The sequence below is a fragment of the Gloeophyllum trabeum genome (genome assembly GCF_000344685.1).
Source record: "Gloeophyllum trabeum ATCC 11539 unplaced genomic scaffold GLOTRscaffold_00004, whole genome shotgun sequence".
Taxonomy (NCBI): domain Eukaryota; kingdom Fungi; phylum Basidiomycota; class Agaricomycetes; order Gloeophyllales; family Gloeophyllaceae; genus Gloeophyllum; species Gloeophyllum trabeum.
In genome coordinates, this window is record NW_006920413.1 from 2574989 (window position 1) to 2591176 (window position 16188).

A 16188-nucleotide genomic window follows, 5' to 3' on the forward strand; every position below is an offset into this window, starting at 1 on the left:
TCGGCGACGCGCACGCATCCCTCCTTCGTGGAAAGGTCCCCCACCAATGGAATAATGACACCGGGCGCGGAGGATGCAACGGATAGAAGTGCAGTCTCTCGTCTACCGACGATGTACACCCTCGCGCACTGGTGCTCTGCCAGGCCCTTTGCTATGTAAGATCCTATACCAGAGCCTGCCCCCGTGACTAGCGCAACGCGATCTGCAACTGAGAAGAGTGTATCAGCCATCTCGAGACTCGGAGTGAAGACGTGGGAATAGCGATGTGAGGGATGCGGTGAGAACGCGTAAGTTCCCTGAAGCTTACTACTCTGTACCCTTATGACTAACATGAGGTGATCGGGACGGGCGTGGGTTTGGGAAAACTCGTAGAGCTCCAATGTGGGATGCACTCACCTGCAAAGCATTGCGCTCGGGCTAACATACCTGGTACGGACAAACATAAGGTGACACTTATCTATTTGTTATATGCAGGTGGTACAAATGTGCCGTATGTGACCGAACAGTGCTTTGATCTAAATCTTTTGAAAACTCTCATATACCTACAAGCATGCCGCCGAACAACTAACCATGAATCAGCAACTTCCTCCCCCGACGAGGTACCCCCAGGGACTCACAAATGTGTTGTATGTGGCTCGACGTTTCCGTGATGCAATCCCTTCGTGGTTTTCATACACCAACGAGAATGCCACCATCCAACTATGCCAGAATTAGCGTCCTTTTCATTAACTACTCAAACTCGAACGACTCACCGTGATATACGTCCCCGAGACATAACTCCCCGCCCTTGAGCTCAGATACACAATCGCACCCACCGCATCTTCCTCATTTCCCGTCCTCCCGATCGGGATGATATCCTTCAAATTGCTAATAAAGCTGCCCGGGTTCGCGGGGTCGTTCATCTCGCTGGGAATGTTCGCGGGCGCGATGCTGTTCACGCGCACGCCCATCTTCGTGAACTTGCTCGCGAGGTTCTTCGTGAGCGACTCCGCGGCGGCCTTGGACGCCGCGTAGAGGTGCAGCTTGTCCGCGCGCGAGACGTAGAACGCGGAGACGGAGGTGTTGTTCACGATTGAGCCGCGGCCTTCGCGGAAGCCGTCGTTGTGTTTCGATGCGTAGACGAGGTACGGTAGGAGAGCAGCGGAGAGCCACTGGGCTCGGTCAGTGATGTGGTGCATCTCGGAGCTGGGGGGAGGTTCGTACCTGGATGGAAGATACGTTCACCGCGAACACCTGCGCCCAGTCCTCGTCCTCCAACTTCAGCAGCGCATCCTTGACTTCCTCCGCAGACGCACCGTCACCCCAGAGCCCCTCCGGCCTCATGATCCCCGCATTATTCACCAGTATATCCAGCGCGACCTCACCCTCACGCACACCCGCCTGCTTCTCCAGCTGCACGAACGCCTCTGCGATCTTCACGGATCCCGCTTTCGTCGAGACGTCGCCCACGATGGGGACGATGACCCCCGGAGCGGCAGATGCGATCGACTTGAGCGCGGCCTCGCGCCGCCCAACGATGTAGACGCGGCTGCACCCGTGCTCGGCGAGCCCCTTTGCGATGTACGCGCCGATGCCGGAGCTGGCGCCTGAGATGAGGGCGACGCGGTTCGAGACGGAGAAGAGGGTGCTCGCCATGCTGCCTGCGGATAGATCCCTAGCGCTTATGTTGTGGTATACTTCCATTGCCAAGCAAACTCTGAACTATATACATAGCGGACAGGTGTTCAGACGTCATATCCAGATAGTTCTGTAGCTTCCAATGTCTCAGGGATAAGGCGGACACAAGGTGGGTCGAGGCTTGCAAAGACTATATGGAGAGACCGGGCGAAAGGAAAGGGCGACGTCAAGTGCTGGGGCGTATAGCAGCAGGGATTTATATAGCTACAGCCCGCGAAATAGACACGCTGCGTTCGATAGCTCTTCGATGACCCACGTCTTCAGACTTGAGTGGATGAACATTTCGGAGACAGCAGCCAATTTTTTACGTTCTCTTCTCAGGCATGAGCTCAGCATCGTTCAAGGTAGAGGCATATTCCAATATCCAGACTGTATCGAAGTTGAGTATGTTGAACTTCGAAAAGGACGAATCGATGATGCTGCCGTGCCAAGTCTCCAGAGGATGGAAAATCGTAGGAAATAGTGAGGAAAATCACGATTGGTTCCCTCGGCCACGTGAACGGACAGTGTGATTGCCATATCCGTCCTATGTCGCTCTCAGAGAAAGTTAGAGATCTGACATACGCTTCCTGTGAGTGTCACGATTTATCGATGCATCCCTCGGGACTCTGAAGGAGCTAAGTTCCCATGAACAGAAGAATTACTTTGGGTCGCAGGCTGCGTACCTTTTCAGTCAAATCCACGGCCCTACATGAACCCCAACCTCGGACCGAGCTGCGCAAAGGGTCCACGAACGCCTGCAACGTGTCTCCCAACAGGTGCAGCACAAGACCCTAGTGCCATCCCGCACGAAACGATCTCTCTTCGGGAAGCTCTTCAGCATTTCAGACTGGGCGTATCACAGTCTCGCCGAACACGTGTATTCCTCGAGCCGCTGCCGATCCTTCATTACTTATGTTCCGCGTCCGTGCTTCACTTGGGTCTTTATGCTGCTTTCTGACGTACGCTTGCTTGCAGTCAGCTGGCGGCATATGCAAGGGTACTGCTTGAACCCTTCTCTGCCCAGGTCGTTCGCTGGTACTATTCAGTCTACTTGAATTGCCCTGGAACACTGGAATCATGGCTCTCGAGACGATGCATACGTCGATAATGGAGGAACCGGAAAGCCCGAACGAGCCCCGCCCCTCCATCTCGCACGTCCGTAGTATGGAGTGCGTCGTCCCCCTCTCATCCTCTTTGTCCGCTAACCGAGCAACTACCAGCTCCGACGTGATCAAGCAAATCCGCGACGCCTCCCTCTCCCCGAGCCCCATCGCCCAGTTCCTCGCGGACCCCGACGTCGCCGCCATCCTCTCCCGGCCGAAGAAATCCCGGCGCGCCTCCACCAACTCCCTCCGCGAGCGCGTCTCCTCGCCCAAGAAGCAGCGCGAGCGCGACCACGACGACGCGAACTCGATTATCACGCTCGTGCTGGCGGAGGAGGAGAAGTCGACGCACCGGCTGAAGACGATGCTGCGCAGCACGACGGACCGGCTCGAGCACGAGCTGCGCAGGGCCGACCAGGCGGAGGCGCGCGCGCAGGCGGCAGAGCGGCGCGCGGGCGCCGCGCTGGGGAAGGTTGCGCTCGCCGACGCCGCGCGCGTGCAGGCCGAGGCGGACGCGAGCCACGCGAAGGACGAGAAGGCCAGGGTGCAGCTGTTGTTAGAGGTGGCCCAGAGAGACTTGCAGCGCGCGCAGGAGGCGAATCGGAAAATGGAAGAGCAGAAGCGCGAGGCGGAGCGCGCGGCGGAGAAGGCGGAGGAGAAGGCGCGGCGGTACCAGATGCTCCTGCGGGAGGCGGAGACGGACGGGAAGGAGAAGGATGCGTCGAGGCAGGTTGCGGCGACGAGGGGGTTCAACGATGGGCGGAAGATGGGGTACGACGAGGGGTATGAGGAGGGGTTCATTGCGGGGAGGGACGAGGGGTACGAGGAGGGGCACATCGCGGGGTTCCAGCAGGGCCGGTTCGAGGGGTACGAGGAGGGCCGGTCGGTCGGCCGGGAGGAGGGTTTCGAGGACGGCCGGGATGAGGGCAAGAGAGAGGAGCGCGAGCAAGCCATGATGGCGCTCAACACGTTCGTGGACGAAGTCGACGGCCGGGGCAGCGCGGTGAGTGTTTTTCGCCTTTCGCCTTCTTGCGTTTCCTTACCTGACGGCGATGCCCTTGCAGCGCTACGAGAGGACGCAGGAGTGGGTCCGCGGGACCTCCGTAGTATCGGACAACCGCGATAATGACGCTCCACCGCGAGACAGACATCGGTCGCCGGCCCCACGGCCTATTTGGCTGCACCGACGACTCAATACCGATCCCGTCGTATCTGCGAGGGCGTGAAGGATCTCCTCGAGGGGGCTTCCGTCATGTCTGGTCCCTGATGGGTTCGACGATTTCAAATTCGTGATAATGAAGGACAAGCTTCCGAATTCGAAGCCACTAGGCTACACCATCCTGCCCGGTGCAGGCATAGCGCGTTTTCAGAACGCATTCATACCATGTACACGCTGTATCTTTGTTGTATGTAAACATTACTAGTGATAGGATTAGGATATAGGACCAACATTACTTCCTGCAATATACATATGCACCTTCCCATGCCTCCTTTTCAGCAGGTTCGTATGAATGGCAGTGAGGGGCTGGTAGGAGTTCCTTGTCATCCGCCGTCCACAAGTTTGTCGCTGTATACCCCAAAGAGATCCTGGAGGTGTACCGGCATCCAATACCACATCGACTCGTGCAGGTGACGCATTATCATGAATTCGTAGAGTTCCAAGCTCTAAGGTAACAACAACAACAACACCAAAGTCCAATTTCGCCTCATCGTTCAGGAAAAAACGCATCCCAAGGGCCCTGGCGCCCCGCGCCCCGCGGCGGGAGCACCTTCCGCGGGCTGCTCTCGCCCAGCGCCCTCCCCACCGTCCTCACAACGTTCTTCAGCGCGTACACCTCCACCGGCCGGCTCTTCACCGGCGCGCGGCACGCCGGGCACGTATAGCCCGGCTGCGGGCCGCGCAGCGCGAGGATCTGCGCCTGCAGGCGCGGGTCGTGCAGGAGGTGCGCGGGGATGTGGATGTTGGGGTTGTAGCGCGGGTGCTCGGCGACGTGCTTGGCGAGCGTGGAGCTCAGCCAGTCTTCGAGGCAGGACTGGCAGAAGGTGTGGCCGCAGTCTGGGAGCCTGGGAGGGTGGGGGTCGGGGGGAGAGGAGGGGAGGAAGGGGGGGACTCACGTGTAGGGCGACCACATTTTCATGACGCAGATTTCGCAGGTGATGTGCTCTTCCAGCTCGGGGAGGACCTGTGCGTTTTGGGTGGACGGTGTGAGTACGGGATATGATGGCGGAGGAGAGGGGACGTACGTGGTGGCTCGTCCCCTTGATACTCGCGACGTCCGCCGTGAGCTGCGCAATCTGCGCGTCCTTCGCACCCTTCTCCCGGCTCTCCCGCGCGACGAGCGCCTTCAGCCGTTCATTCTCCTATCGACGACATATGTCTACGGATGAGCCACCCCTTCTCCCGAAAAATACGATACGGCACTCACCTGCCGGTGCTTCTTCAGCTGGTCCCGCAAGCTCCTAATAGTCAGCTCGTGGTCCAAGCACGGGCCCTCGTCCGAGCTGGACGAGATCTCGACGATATCGTCCGCGGACGGCTTCGCGTTCCGGCTGAGCGCGCGCCTCTTCTTCGGCGGGGGGTTCTCCCCGTCCGAGTCGTCCTCGATGTAGATCACGTCGGGCGGGGTGGCCGCCTTGCCCTTGCCCTTCTCCTGGCTGTCCGGTGCAGCAGAGGCCTGGCGGTTCTTGAGGTCCCGCGCGAAGGTGCTCTTCGGGTCGGGGGCGCTGAGGTCTTTGCTGGCGGCTCGGGTCGCGGGGGGCATGGCGGTGCGGTATGAGCTAGGTAGCGCAGGTGTAGGCAAGGTGGGAGGCTTGGGTGGCTTAGTGGCTACAGTCTACAAGGACGAGACGACCACGTGACCATGCCGGACCCCTATATTCCGAAGATGAAAGAGAATCGAACACGATGTACTACTACGACTGGTCCTGTATCCTATGGCTACGCATCCCTGAATGAATATGCATTCTACGTCTTGTGGACGCGTCGCCACGACGCGGATGTGCCTAGTAGGCGCATACAAGTTATGGACCGTCCTGAAGCTTGGGCTCGACCGTATGAGCTTCCTCAACCTTCTTCGCATGCGAGGATAGCAAGTCGAGGAGCCGGAACCTGCCTTGACTTGACTTGGGGCACCCTCTAGAACATGGTTCACGGGCAGAGAATGGGGATCAGATGTCGACGGTACACTTGGATGCGCGCCGTTGTCGTCGGCGGGGAGGATTCGACTTCGAGCTGGGTGCGAGATTCGATTACACGCGGAAACGGATGGATCTGCAGCTGCGCCTGCTATGCATTGAGTAGACCGCACAGGATTACCGACATGACGAGGAGAGCGATAATAACAATTAGGTCTAAGCGTACACACCGAGAAACCGGTAGGGAGAGCAGCACATGCGTTCATCACAGCAAGCAGGAAGCGAGAGAACTCACTCAAATAGTGGTTGGCAGCTGGTCGATGCACTCTCTTATAACCCTCGCGGTCTCCACCTTATCATAGAGCACCCGCTTGCACGCCGCATTCGTGCACTTTGCATCCCAGCACGCCCGCGCCTCTCTCCATTCCATCAAGCCGGGGTTGCATATCGTATCGCCCAGCGGGCGCTCGTCCATCTCCATGATGATCTTGTACTTGAGCTCGCGCCAGGTGTGGTAGTCGATGGGGAAGCCGCACGCGGAGCACGTCGCGGGCCCGCAGTCGTCGATGAACGGCGGCTCGTTGAGCCGCTGCTTGAGCCGCTCGCGGCGGTCGCGGTGCAGCGCGAAGAGGTCGAGCAGCGCGTCGGCGGCGAGCTTCTGGAGGTGCGGGCGGAGGGCGGGCGCGTGGATGTTGAGCGCGAGGGTGCGCGCGGAGGCGAGCGCAGCCTCGGGCGCCCAGGCGTAGCGGCGCGCGATGGCGTAGAGGCGCAGCGGGGCGGCGAGCAGCGCGGGGGTCATGACGAGCGCGCGGATGATGGAGATGGGCCCGGGCATGTCGTACTTGTCGGCGGCGTAGAGGAGCGGCTCGATCGTGTCGTACGAGTCGAGCGGCGGGATGGGCAGCCCGCAGATCATGCGGAAGAGGGCCTCGAGCGTGGGCGCGTCCTCGTCGAGCCGGATGACGTCGGAGGCGGCGGGCGACGAGGTGATCGTGGCGGTGTCGCTGCATTGGGGCAGGGTGAACATGGCGCGGAACCAGCTCGACGCGGTCTTGAGCGTGAAAGCGTGCAGCCGGAAGTACATCGAGCCATCTTTGCAGCCCAGGACGACGTTGGCTTCTTCCGAACAAAACAGCGGGTGGTATGTGATGCTTGTTTCCGGCTTTTCCACCTGCATTGGTTCGGGGAATATCAGAGCGCAGACTTCTTGACGCCAATCGTCCACGAGTACTTCAAGGAAGACTCGTTATCCACACTGGAAGAAGTGACGATTTCAGGCGTAGTCGATTGTGGCTCTTTCATTGAAGAGAAAAGGACAATTCGATCGAGATCGTGGGTTGCACAGCCACTACAGACGGACACTACCGGCGGCAATTATGGTAGCTGTGCATGTGTGAGGTTACAGGCTATCACTTTTATGGTTGTCAACTTAGGTGTCTGCCAGTAAACACCGTCAAGACGAGATAAATCTTGTATGACTCCCATCGGCTCTCCAGGACCTTGACTTGTGGTCTATCTGCAGGTACGCAATTGTGGTTTATGACTGACGTTCTGCTGCAGGCTACTGAGCTTGGCATCCTCATCAGCCTGTCTTCTAGTCCTTACAGCGGGTTTCACCGCGACATGTAACCTGGTAAGGCTCCAACCGTTTTGGTTACATCTACAATTACTTGTAAACTATACCTATGTGCAAGATGTTCCCAGTTCACAAAAGCATACCGAGATGCCTCCCGGAGCCTGAGTGATGCATAAATACTACGAACCATCACGGATGACCTTTCAAGTGGCTTCCGGTTCCAGAGGGTGGACAGATAACTAATAGATCAACCATGTGGCCGACCGGCAAGTCCCGCAACGGATACCAGCCATTGTGGCAGGCTCTCTCAGCATTCTCCTGCGCACCTGAAAGGTCTATGGTATAGAGCACCCACCATTTGAATGACTTGGTGTTTCCATTACAGCCCCACAGATCAGCTTCTGTCTTACTGTTTGGCAATGGATACTGTTCATACTAGTACACTGTCTACGATGTTTGACAGGTCAGGAGTAAACAAACATAAAGTTAACCATTTACAAACTGTTTAAAACAGTACAACCTGGGCCATGGGCTCCTCCTGACTCATGGCCTCTGTGGAAAAGATGCGCAATAAACCAGACGCACATGAATAGGGTCCACGCACTCTGCTGGCTTTATATCAGTGGAAGCATGTTTCTTCTTGAGGCATGACAATACAAAGTATCACGCACCGGGTACCCTGCGGCAAGCCATCAGCCTACAGTAGATAGTTGTAGGGGATAGATAAAAGCCCTTCACCGTTGGAATGTCATTCAGAAGTGAGGGGGCGTTCGGGTAACTGACCTCACAGGTGGGGGTCTCTTGTACACTGAAACTCTACTGGTAGACAGGCTGATATGACACCGATATGGACTCGGTAAAGAAGTAGTCCAATGCAAGCATATACAAGGGTGTTACCATGCAGCATAAGCCACCGACTCAGCTCCGCCGCAAAAGGCAATTCCTGTGGCGGCGCTCGGTGCCGTGCAGGACGCCACAGCTCCCCGCACTCTTTGCTTACGACGCGACTATGCACATTCCCTCCTCTCACAGCATCCTCTAAGACGAATAAAAAAGAACAAATTATGGAGAACACACAGGCAGCGCAGTCTGCTAAGGCCGATGAGGAGCACGCCCGCCGCGTCAGGCGCGCGAACCTGCGCAAGTTGAACACGGAGCGGGCGGGGCAAGGTGCGCAGTGCAGCGTCCCAGGTTATTGACTTCACCTTACTCATATTGTTTTTACTATATGCTACGTTAACGACAATCAGAGCCCTCGAAGGCGCTCGACTCGTCGCTGAAGCGGCACACCGCGCTAATCAAGCGCATCCGCCAGTCCGTCGGCGCGGACAACCGCGAGCAGATCCTGAAAGACATCGACGCGCTCTCGCTGGAGAAGTACGTCGAGGAGATCGTCGGCGCAGTGGTCGAGGGGACCGCGCGGTGCAAGACGGAGAAGGACGTTTGGAGTGCCGTGGAGGTGCGTCCCCACACCGTCTGCCAGCCCCCTCCCTGCAAACTCATCCACACTTCTGTGCAGGTGATATCCGCCCTGCACCGCCGCTTCCCGAAGACCTTCACCCCCTCGCTGATCGAGCTCCTCGCGCAGGCGCTGACGCCGCCCAACCGCGCCGCCCTCGCCTCCCTCCCCGTCGAGCAGCGCGAGAAGGAGGACGCCACGCGCGTCGCGCGGCAGCGCCCCGTGCTGCGCGTGTGCGCCGAGCTTGCATTGGTCGGGATCATCAGGGACGCGCCCGGGCGCAGCGGCGCGGAGTGGGTGATGAAGACGCTCAAGGAGCTGGTGCGTCTGTCCCGTCTCATGTATGCGCTGTGTGGAGGGTGATGGTGTGGTGTGGTGTGGTGGCGCAGCTGAGCAACGACCCGACGCTCTCCTCCCTCCCGCTGCTCTCGACGTTCCTTAAGTCCTACTCGCGCCCGTACCTCGGCATCGTCGCGCCGGCGGCCCACGCGAAGCAGATCTCGGCGGCATCCGAGCCCGGGACGCTCTCCGGACAGGCGCAGAACGGGTCTGGTGCGGGTATGGAGACGGGGGCGGTGGACGAGGACGAGGAGCTCGTGGAGAAGGACATCCGGGACCGCTTCAAGCGGATGTGCGAGATGTACTTCGAGACCGTCGCAAAGAAGCTCGTGATCGAGCACAAGGTGTGCATATACGCGTCTTTCTTTCGAGGGACGGGAGGTGACGGTAGGGGTCTTGTATGCGCAGCGGCTGCAAGAGCAGGATCGCAAGAACCACGAGGCGTACATCCGCTCAGGGGAGATATTCGAGGACCGCCAGCAGGCGTACGAGAAGATGACGAAGAGCTACGAGAAGCTGCTCGCGAGCTGCCAGACGTAAGCTATCCTCGTCCGACCCGTTCTCCCTCTCACTGACCGTCTTCCCTGAACCAAGCCTGTCCGAGCTCTTGTACATGCCCATGCCGGAGCTACCCACCGTCGCGCACAAGTCCGAGTCGATCCTCATCGGCGCGGGCACGAACGGGCTCGGCGCGGACGACGACGAAGGCCTGATTACTGCGGGCGGGAAGTGGGAGGACGAGGAGGAGCGCCAGTTCTTTGAGGATATTCTTGATTTGAAGGATATGGTGCCAAGGAGCGTGCTGGGAATCGAGGAGGAGAAGGAGGCGGGGGAGGACGAGGAGGAAAGGAGGAGAGAGCGGGAGCGGGAGGAGGAGGAGGTCAGGAGGCTGGAGCGCGAGATTGAGGGCTTGGGGAGCGGGGAGGGGGTTAATGGGGTAGCGCAGGAGGATGCGGGGGATATTGATGCGGAGGATGAGGGAGATGACGAGTGAGTGGTTCCCATTGCTTGCCACTGCTGTGATTACGTTCTGACCGTGCGTGTTCAGTGCGCCGACACCGGTTCCCGGATCGCCGCGGGCGGGTGCAGCCACCCCTCTCCCGGACGGCACGGAGGCCCAGGGTCCGTCCCAGCTGCTCACTGCGCTTCTCGCTCGTCTCCCGGATTGCACCAATCGTGCATTGATCGATCAAGCTGCAGTTGATTTTGCCTTCCTCAATTCTAAAGCGGCGAGGAAGAGGCTTGTGAAGGTGCGTGCGTTCAGTCTCGTCTCACCCTGTCCTAAGTCGTTGACTGTTGTCTGTAGTTCCTGTCGCAGGTACCGAAGAATCGGACGGAACTGTTACCTCATTATTCCAGGCTTGTAGCTACTCTGAACAGATATATGCCTGATGTTGGCACGGAACTTGTCGCGATCGTGAGTACTGCGGTTCCCTCTATCCACTTGTCCGTAGTGTAACGAGCCCGTGACCAGCTGGACGAAGAGTTCCGTTATTTGCAGAGGAAGAAGAAAGTTGTGAAGGAGTTGCACGACGTGAGGGTCAAGGTACGGCGCGCGCCTTCCACCTAGTATGACCCTACTCAGCTGCCGATGCGAAGAACATTACCTTCATATCCAACCTCACCAAGTTCCGCGTCGTCCCGACGCATTTGATTCTGCATATATTCAAAGTGTGCCTGGACGACTTCTCGGGCACGAATGTGGACAATATAGCCATGTTGCTGGAGGGCTGTGGTAGGTTCCTGCTGAGGAGCGATGAGACGAAGGAGAGGTTTGCAAAGATGGTGAGGCATATGTTCTGTGGAACTCGTGGTGGGGAACCTGACTGAGACGCTCGTGTTGTGCCCTGCAGCTAGAGCTTATGAAGAGGAAGCAGAGCCTGCAGCATTTCGACCAGCGACAGCAGCTGATGCTCGAGAATGCTTATTATCAGGTAATCCAGGCAATGTCAGGTGACCCTACCCCGCTGATCGTTGCATAATTTAGTGCAATCCCCCCGAGAGAGCTCCTCGTCAAGAAAAGGAGCGAACGCCCATGGAGCTCTTCATCCGGCATCTCATCTATGACGTCCTATCTAAGAAGTCTATCGACAAGGTGTTGAAGCTCATCCGCAAGCTAGACTGGGACGATGCCGCTGTACGCCGCTCGCTGCACAAGGTCTTCACGAAGCCATGGAAGATCAAGTACAGCAATATCGGGCTGCTCGCGATGTTGACGTACGACTTGCAGCGGTATCATCCCGAGTTCAGCGTGGCTGTTGTTGACCAGGTGCTCGAAGATATTCGCAGAGGCCTCGAACAGAACGTGTACAGCACCAACCAGAGGAGGGTGGCGACAATGAGGTACCTTGGGGAGCTGTATATCTATAGGTTGCTCAACTCTTCCATTATCTTTGATACATTCTGGTCCCTGGTTACCTTTGGCCATCGTACGTCCATCTCTGTATCGTCATGCCTCCTTTTTGCCTGACCGCTCTTCGTAGCCGAGGGTCGACCTTTACCCCGTCAGCCTTGTCCTCTGGACATGCCGGACGATTTCTTCCGCATCCGTCTTGTCTGCACTTTGCTGGACACCTGCGGGATGTGCTTTGACCGGGGGTCGCAGAAGAGGAAGTTGGACAATTTCTTGACGTTCTTCCAGGTGATTGGCTGCTTTGGAACCTGGATTGTGGAGGAACTAATCAATCTCGCTAGTATTACATGTTGTGCAAAGAGCCTCTGCCCATGGACGTAGAGTTCATGGTCTCAGATTCCATCGAGGTAAGCGTGCCGGCATATCCGCTGTGCTGGGTACACTGATGTTCCTCTTTAGGCTGTTAGACCGGAGTTGAAGCTGTATAGGAACGTGGAGCAGGCTGCCATAGCGGTGGATGAAATGTTCAGTGCTGCTTTCCAGGAGGCAGGCTGTATGTTAACACCTCTGGGCCCATGGCATGATCTGCAGCTCACACCTCTCGTGTATAGTGACCACCAGTGCCGGGGATGATAGTGGGGAAGAAAGCGGGGATGAGGACGACCGGCCAGAACAACAGGAGGATGACGGTGATGAAGAACAGGGCAATCCGGATTCCCCTGTGAGTTGCAAAAGATCCTCACCTCGACCTGTCTAATATTGCCTCCCGCAGGTTGATGACCGTGCCCCATCACCGGAGACAGTCTTGGTCGGCTCGATATCCCAGGAGCACGTTGGGCCGACGGAAGACGAGGACGCGGAGTTTGCCAAAGAGCTCGCAAAGATGCTGGTCGAATCGTCGGCCGAGTCTAAGAAGGTCGATCGCAGGACTGCGCAAGCTCTTTGGGATTCGTCTATCCTTCCCCCCGGTGCCAGGCGCAGGCGTGGTGACGAGGGCGAGGGCGATGCGTCTGACCTCGACGACAATGGCGTGATGAAGTTCACTCTCGTGACGAAGAGGGGTAACAAGCCTCAGGTGATTACAATGCCTGCGAACAGGGAGGCGCTGCTCTGACATGCTTCATAGACGCGTTCCCTCGCCGTCCCGGCCGAGAGTGCTCTCGCCGTGCAGACGCGCACTGCCCAAATGCAAGACAAAGTCGAGCAGCAACACCTCAAGCGCCTCGTCTTGGACTATGAACAGCGTGAAGAAGCCGAGGAGCTCAAAGGTGCGTCTCCCATACCGAATGAGTCGCGTTCAACCCTGAATCAAAGGTCATCCCAGCGCTGGAAACTCGCACCCGCGGAGGGGCGATCAAGATACGGATCGCTGGTTAACAAGCGCGTGCCACTGCTTTCTTGCGCCTCCTTCCGGTGATTGGTACCCTCGTCCCCCTACGGCGGGCATGGGGCGTCTGCCTCGCTGCCCGTCCCCCGCTCTCCACCCCAGTACGGAGTCCGGGCGACGTCGCAGTGGGCGACCCGCCTGAGAGTTATATTGACTGCCACAACAGTGTTTCTCGCGGGTTGCACAGGATGTCCTGCCGGAGACGACCCCCCCCCCTCTTGCTGCGAGCGTCTGACGGGTTGCAGTATAAGTAACGTCTCTATGCCTTGTGATTTGGACCGTGTAGTCGCAGAGGATACAGAATCTATGAAGATGTTGGTACCAGAGATACGAGCGTCGTTTCAGAGCCGTACCTCCGTGGAGTGCATTCCGAAAAAGATCATTGTCTGCTATAGACTGCGTGATAAATAACTTTAACATCTACAAAAGAGCGGAATAGGTGAGTACCTAAGCAAGGGCGGCGGGGGTAGGTATACAAGATCCGGTACAGTTATCGCGAGCACTACTAGTCACTAGAATCACACTAATCAAATCAAACTGGCGCCGTCAGATGGAACATCAAACAGCGACCCCGACCGCCTTCTTCCCGAGACTCGCGACGGTGTCCGTCTCGGCGAGCTCGACGTCGCCGGCGGCGGTGGTGCTGTACGCGCTCGCGCTCGTGGCGTACGGGCTCGCGCTGCTGCGGTACACCGAGGGGCGGTTCCAGCGCACGCGCGTGAGCGTGTTGGTGTGCGCGCCCGAGGAGGAGGGCTGCGACGCGTAGCCGAGGCCGACGCGGATGATGATGAGCGTCGGGGCGATGCCCTGGCGCGCGGGTCAGCGGGGGCGGGGGAGGGGGAGGGGGAGGGGGAGGGGCGAGAGACTCACGTAGACCTGGACCGCGATGACGGCGAGGATCGCCTGCGCGGGGTGCTGCATCGCGAAGAGCACGACGAAGGTGAGCTGCACGGCGAGGTAGAGCGCGCCGCTCTCGACGACGACGTTGATCGCGCGGTGCACGGTCTGCGCGGACGAGGTGAGGTCGGAGTACTCGCGGCTCGCGCGCGCGATCCAGAAGATGCGCGCGGCGATGAGGGCGGTGACGAAGACGTTGGTGGAGAGCGGGAGGACGTAGCCGGCGATGCCGAGCGGGACGATCTGCGGCGGGGCGGTGGGCGAGGAGGGGTTGATCGAGAGGAGGAGGTGGAGGAGCTCCATGATGCATGCTTTGGGGAGGTCAGGGCGGGCATCCGCGACGAGGGGAGGGGTACGACGCACCGAACCCGGCAACGGCGGTCAGCGTGGGCAGCACCGTCACCCACCACGCGCGGCCCCAGACGAGGTAGCATCGGTAGATGAGGACGAAATCTCCCAGCAAGTCGGCGAGCGAGATGAAGAGGTCGGCGGCGAAGAGCGGCTTGGTCTCGTTGGCGTAGCCGGGGACGCCGGTGGCGGCGAGCGTGGTGTGGAAGTGGTTGAACTCGAGGGCAAAGTGGGCGGAGCAGGTGAGGAAGAGCGCGGTGTTGGCCCAGACGAGCGGGTCGCGCAGGCGGTGGCCGCGCTTGCGCCGGAGGAGGATGTGCGAGGCGGCGAGGAAGAGGATGCAGTACGCGCCTGCGTTGTTGGCATCGTGATCGGCGGAGTCGAGTGGATGGAAATGGGACGGGATTAACATTGCGGTCGATGATGGACTGTGTTTAGCTCTCCTTCGCCGTCGGCGGTGATGGGAGCGTGCTCACCGTACAAGACAGCCTCGCAGCCGAACCCGACGAGGGCGGCGATGTCGTTGCTCAGCATCGTCGCGGGTGCGCCGAGCAGGGAGGTCGGCGCAGGGCTTGAAGAGATGCGGACCGGTGGACAGGATCAGACAGCGTGGAGTGGTGCGTGATGGCGTCTGCCGGCCAGCGCGGGCACTGCGCTAAAGATATCCCGGATATTATTCCCATCTGTGAGACCCTGAACAGCGCATCAATACGATCCAGAGTCCCTCACCTCCTGAATGAATCGTGTTAATCGACATACACACATACCGTACCGTATGTGCATTGCAATATGCGGAGGCCTTATCGTCCGGAGGTGCGGCCGGGTTTAGGTTCCGGACTGATGGCATTCGGGCCCCGTCACGAGGCGAGGACCTGCGTTTCTCCACAAGGACGACTCGCAACGCTGTAGAAACGGCTCGGGCTTTTATTCCGTGTGTGTAGGCGCCAGCTTAGAGTGCATTAGCCTCCGCTAGCACGCGTTGTGGGTGTCAAACGCCAGCCGACGTCGACGGCGGTGTCCGATCGTAGCACCGCCGGCATTCTACGAAATCGCCGGAGTGTCGTGTCCTTGTGCTCAAACGTCGACATGTCTCTGCATGACTTGTGCTCTCTCAGTGACATTGACAGGCATCCTGCACACGACGAGGACGAACGTTCGTGTCCCTCACGTCGTTCGTAATCTGGCTGCTTCCTTCGAGCAGTGATAGATAAGGCACGGCGGTGAAGATCTGACGGTCCACCCTCCGAGTTGCGGACGATCATCGATCAGGGCCCTGTCTTCATTATGCACGTCAATGTCATTCGCGACGACGATGACACGGAATGGCACCGGCAATCTGTCCGATTAGACCCTACGTCTATGGCCATGGGTGTCATATCCTGGATTCAGTGTACACGGAATAGCTGATACATGGAAATGATCTGCCACAAAGCGTTCGCAGATATTCCCGGAGCGTAACATGGAACTGTGGCAGTGGCTGCGGACTTACCACTGCTAGCAGTCCCTCGGGTCTCGCCTTCCACAATGCTATCATAAACACTTTGAACTCCAGTAAGCACCTCCAGCTGTGGACGCGGCTTATAGTACCTCCGTCGATGCTTGTATTCACAGGTTTGAAATCGGCCTCCGGGGCTCGAAACATACCAAGTACGTAAGTGTTCGTTAACTTTCTCGAGTCGAAAGTCAGCTCGCACTACGATGTCAGCCCTCTCTCTTCTCCTCCGCTCGCCGTAAATCTCCCCTTGAAACTGTAAAACCCCCCGAGCGCGACGAGATGGCCGGGGACGACGCATAGATTGTATAGAGTTCTTCGATGCGAGTTGCTGTGCTAATAATTGCTTCTCTGTGTGTGAGGTACCCGCTTGCCCCTCCCCTATCCAAACGGAGAAGGGATTGACGTGGAGAGTATCTCACAGGTGAGCAGGCGTCGAG

The 16188-nt window shown here is 58.4% G+C and overlaps 6 protein-coding genes across 6 annotated transcripts; 2 read left to right on the forward strand and 4 right to left on the reverse strand.

Moving 5' to 3' along the window:
* Positions 1-446: 446 nt before the first annotated feature.
* GLOTRDRAFT_74500 (NAD P-binding protein) lies at positions 447-1635 on the reverse strand (the record flags this gene model as incomplete). Its single annotated transcript, XM_007866483.1, has 4 exons — positions 447-564; positions 618-699; positions 753-1151; positions 1204-1635. The coding sequence occupies 3 exons, from the start codon at positions 1633-1635 to the stop codon at positions 670-672; spliced, it is 861 nt and encodes a 286-aa protein (XP_007864674.1). The 3' UTR covers positions 447-564; positions 618-669.
* Positions 1636-2736: 1101 nt separating this feature from the next.
* Positions 2737-4029, forward strand: GLOTRDRAFT_127964 (uncharacterized protein; the record flags this gene model as incomplete). The annotated part of the gene is made up of 4 exons (XM_007866484.1): positions 2737-2828; positions 2880-3765; positions 3827-3850; positions 3910-4029. 4 exons carry the CDS (start codon positions 2737-2739, stop codon positions 4027-4029), a joined length of 1122 nt encoding a protein of 373 aa, XP_007864675.1.
* Positions 4030-4468: 439 nt separating this feature from the next.
* GLOTRDRAFT_74505 (uncharacterized protein) lies at positions 4469-5243 on the reverse strand (the record flags this gene model as incomplete). Its single annotated transcript, XM_007866485.1, has 4 exons — positions 5189-5243; positions 5007-5123; positions 4878-4945; positions 4469-4826 (listed from the first exon to the last, which is right to left on the reverse strand). The coding sequence occupies exons 3-4, from the start codon at positions 4898-4900 to the stop codon at positions 4469-4471; spliced, it is 381 nt and encodes a 126-aa protein (XP_007864676.1). The 5' UTR covers positions 4901-4945; positions 5007-5123; positions 5189-5243.
* Positions 5244-6711: 1468 nt separating this feature from the next.
* On the reverse strand, positions 6712-7074 carry GLOTRDRAFT_37773 (uncharacterized protein; the record flags this gene model as incomplete). Its single annotated transcript, XM_007865712.1, has 1 exon — positions 6712-7074. A coding segment is annotated over one exon (363 nt), but the record flags the coding sequence as incomplete, so codon positions are not given.
* Positions 7075-8483: 1409 nt separating this feature from the next.
* GLOTRDRAFT_115469 (ARM repeat-containing protein) lies at positions 8484-13001 on the forward strand (the record flags this gene model as incomplete). The annotated part of the gene is made up of 19 exons (XM_007866486.1): positions 8484-8643; positions 8724-8932; positions 8993-9253; positions 9322-9615; positions 9680-9807; positions 9866-10261; positions 10320-10521; positions 10578-10688; positions 10746-10817; positions 10871-11056; positions 11125-11205; positions 11259-11700; positions 11755-11912; positions 11966-12031; positions 12084-12177; positions 12236-12345; positions 12397-12699; positions 12751-12892; positions 12949-13001. Exons 1-19 carry the CDS (start codon positions 8538-8540, stop codon positions 12999-13001), a joined length of 3414 nt encoding a protein of 1137 aa, XP_007864677.1. The 5' UTR covers positions 8484-8537.
* Positions 13002-13830: 829 nt separating this feature from the next.
* Positions 13831-14668, reverse strand: GLOTRDRAFT_38224 (uncharacterized protein; the record flags this gene model as incomplete). Its single annotated transcript, XM_007865741.1, has 2 exons — positions 13831-14219; positions 14272-14668. 2 exons carry the CDS (start codon positions 14666-14668, stop codon positions 13831-13833), a joined length of 786 nt encoding a protein of 261 aa, XP_007863932.1.
* Between the last annotated feature and the right edge of the window lie 1520 nt (positions 14669-16188).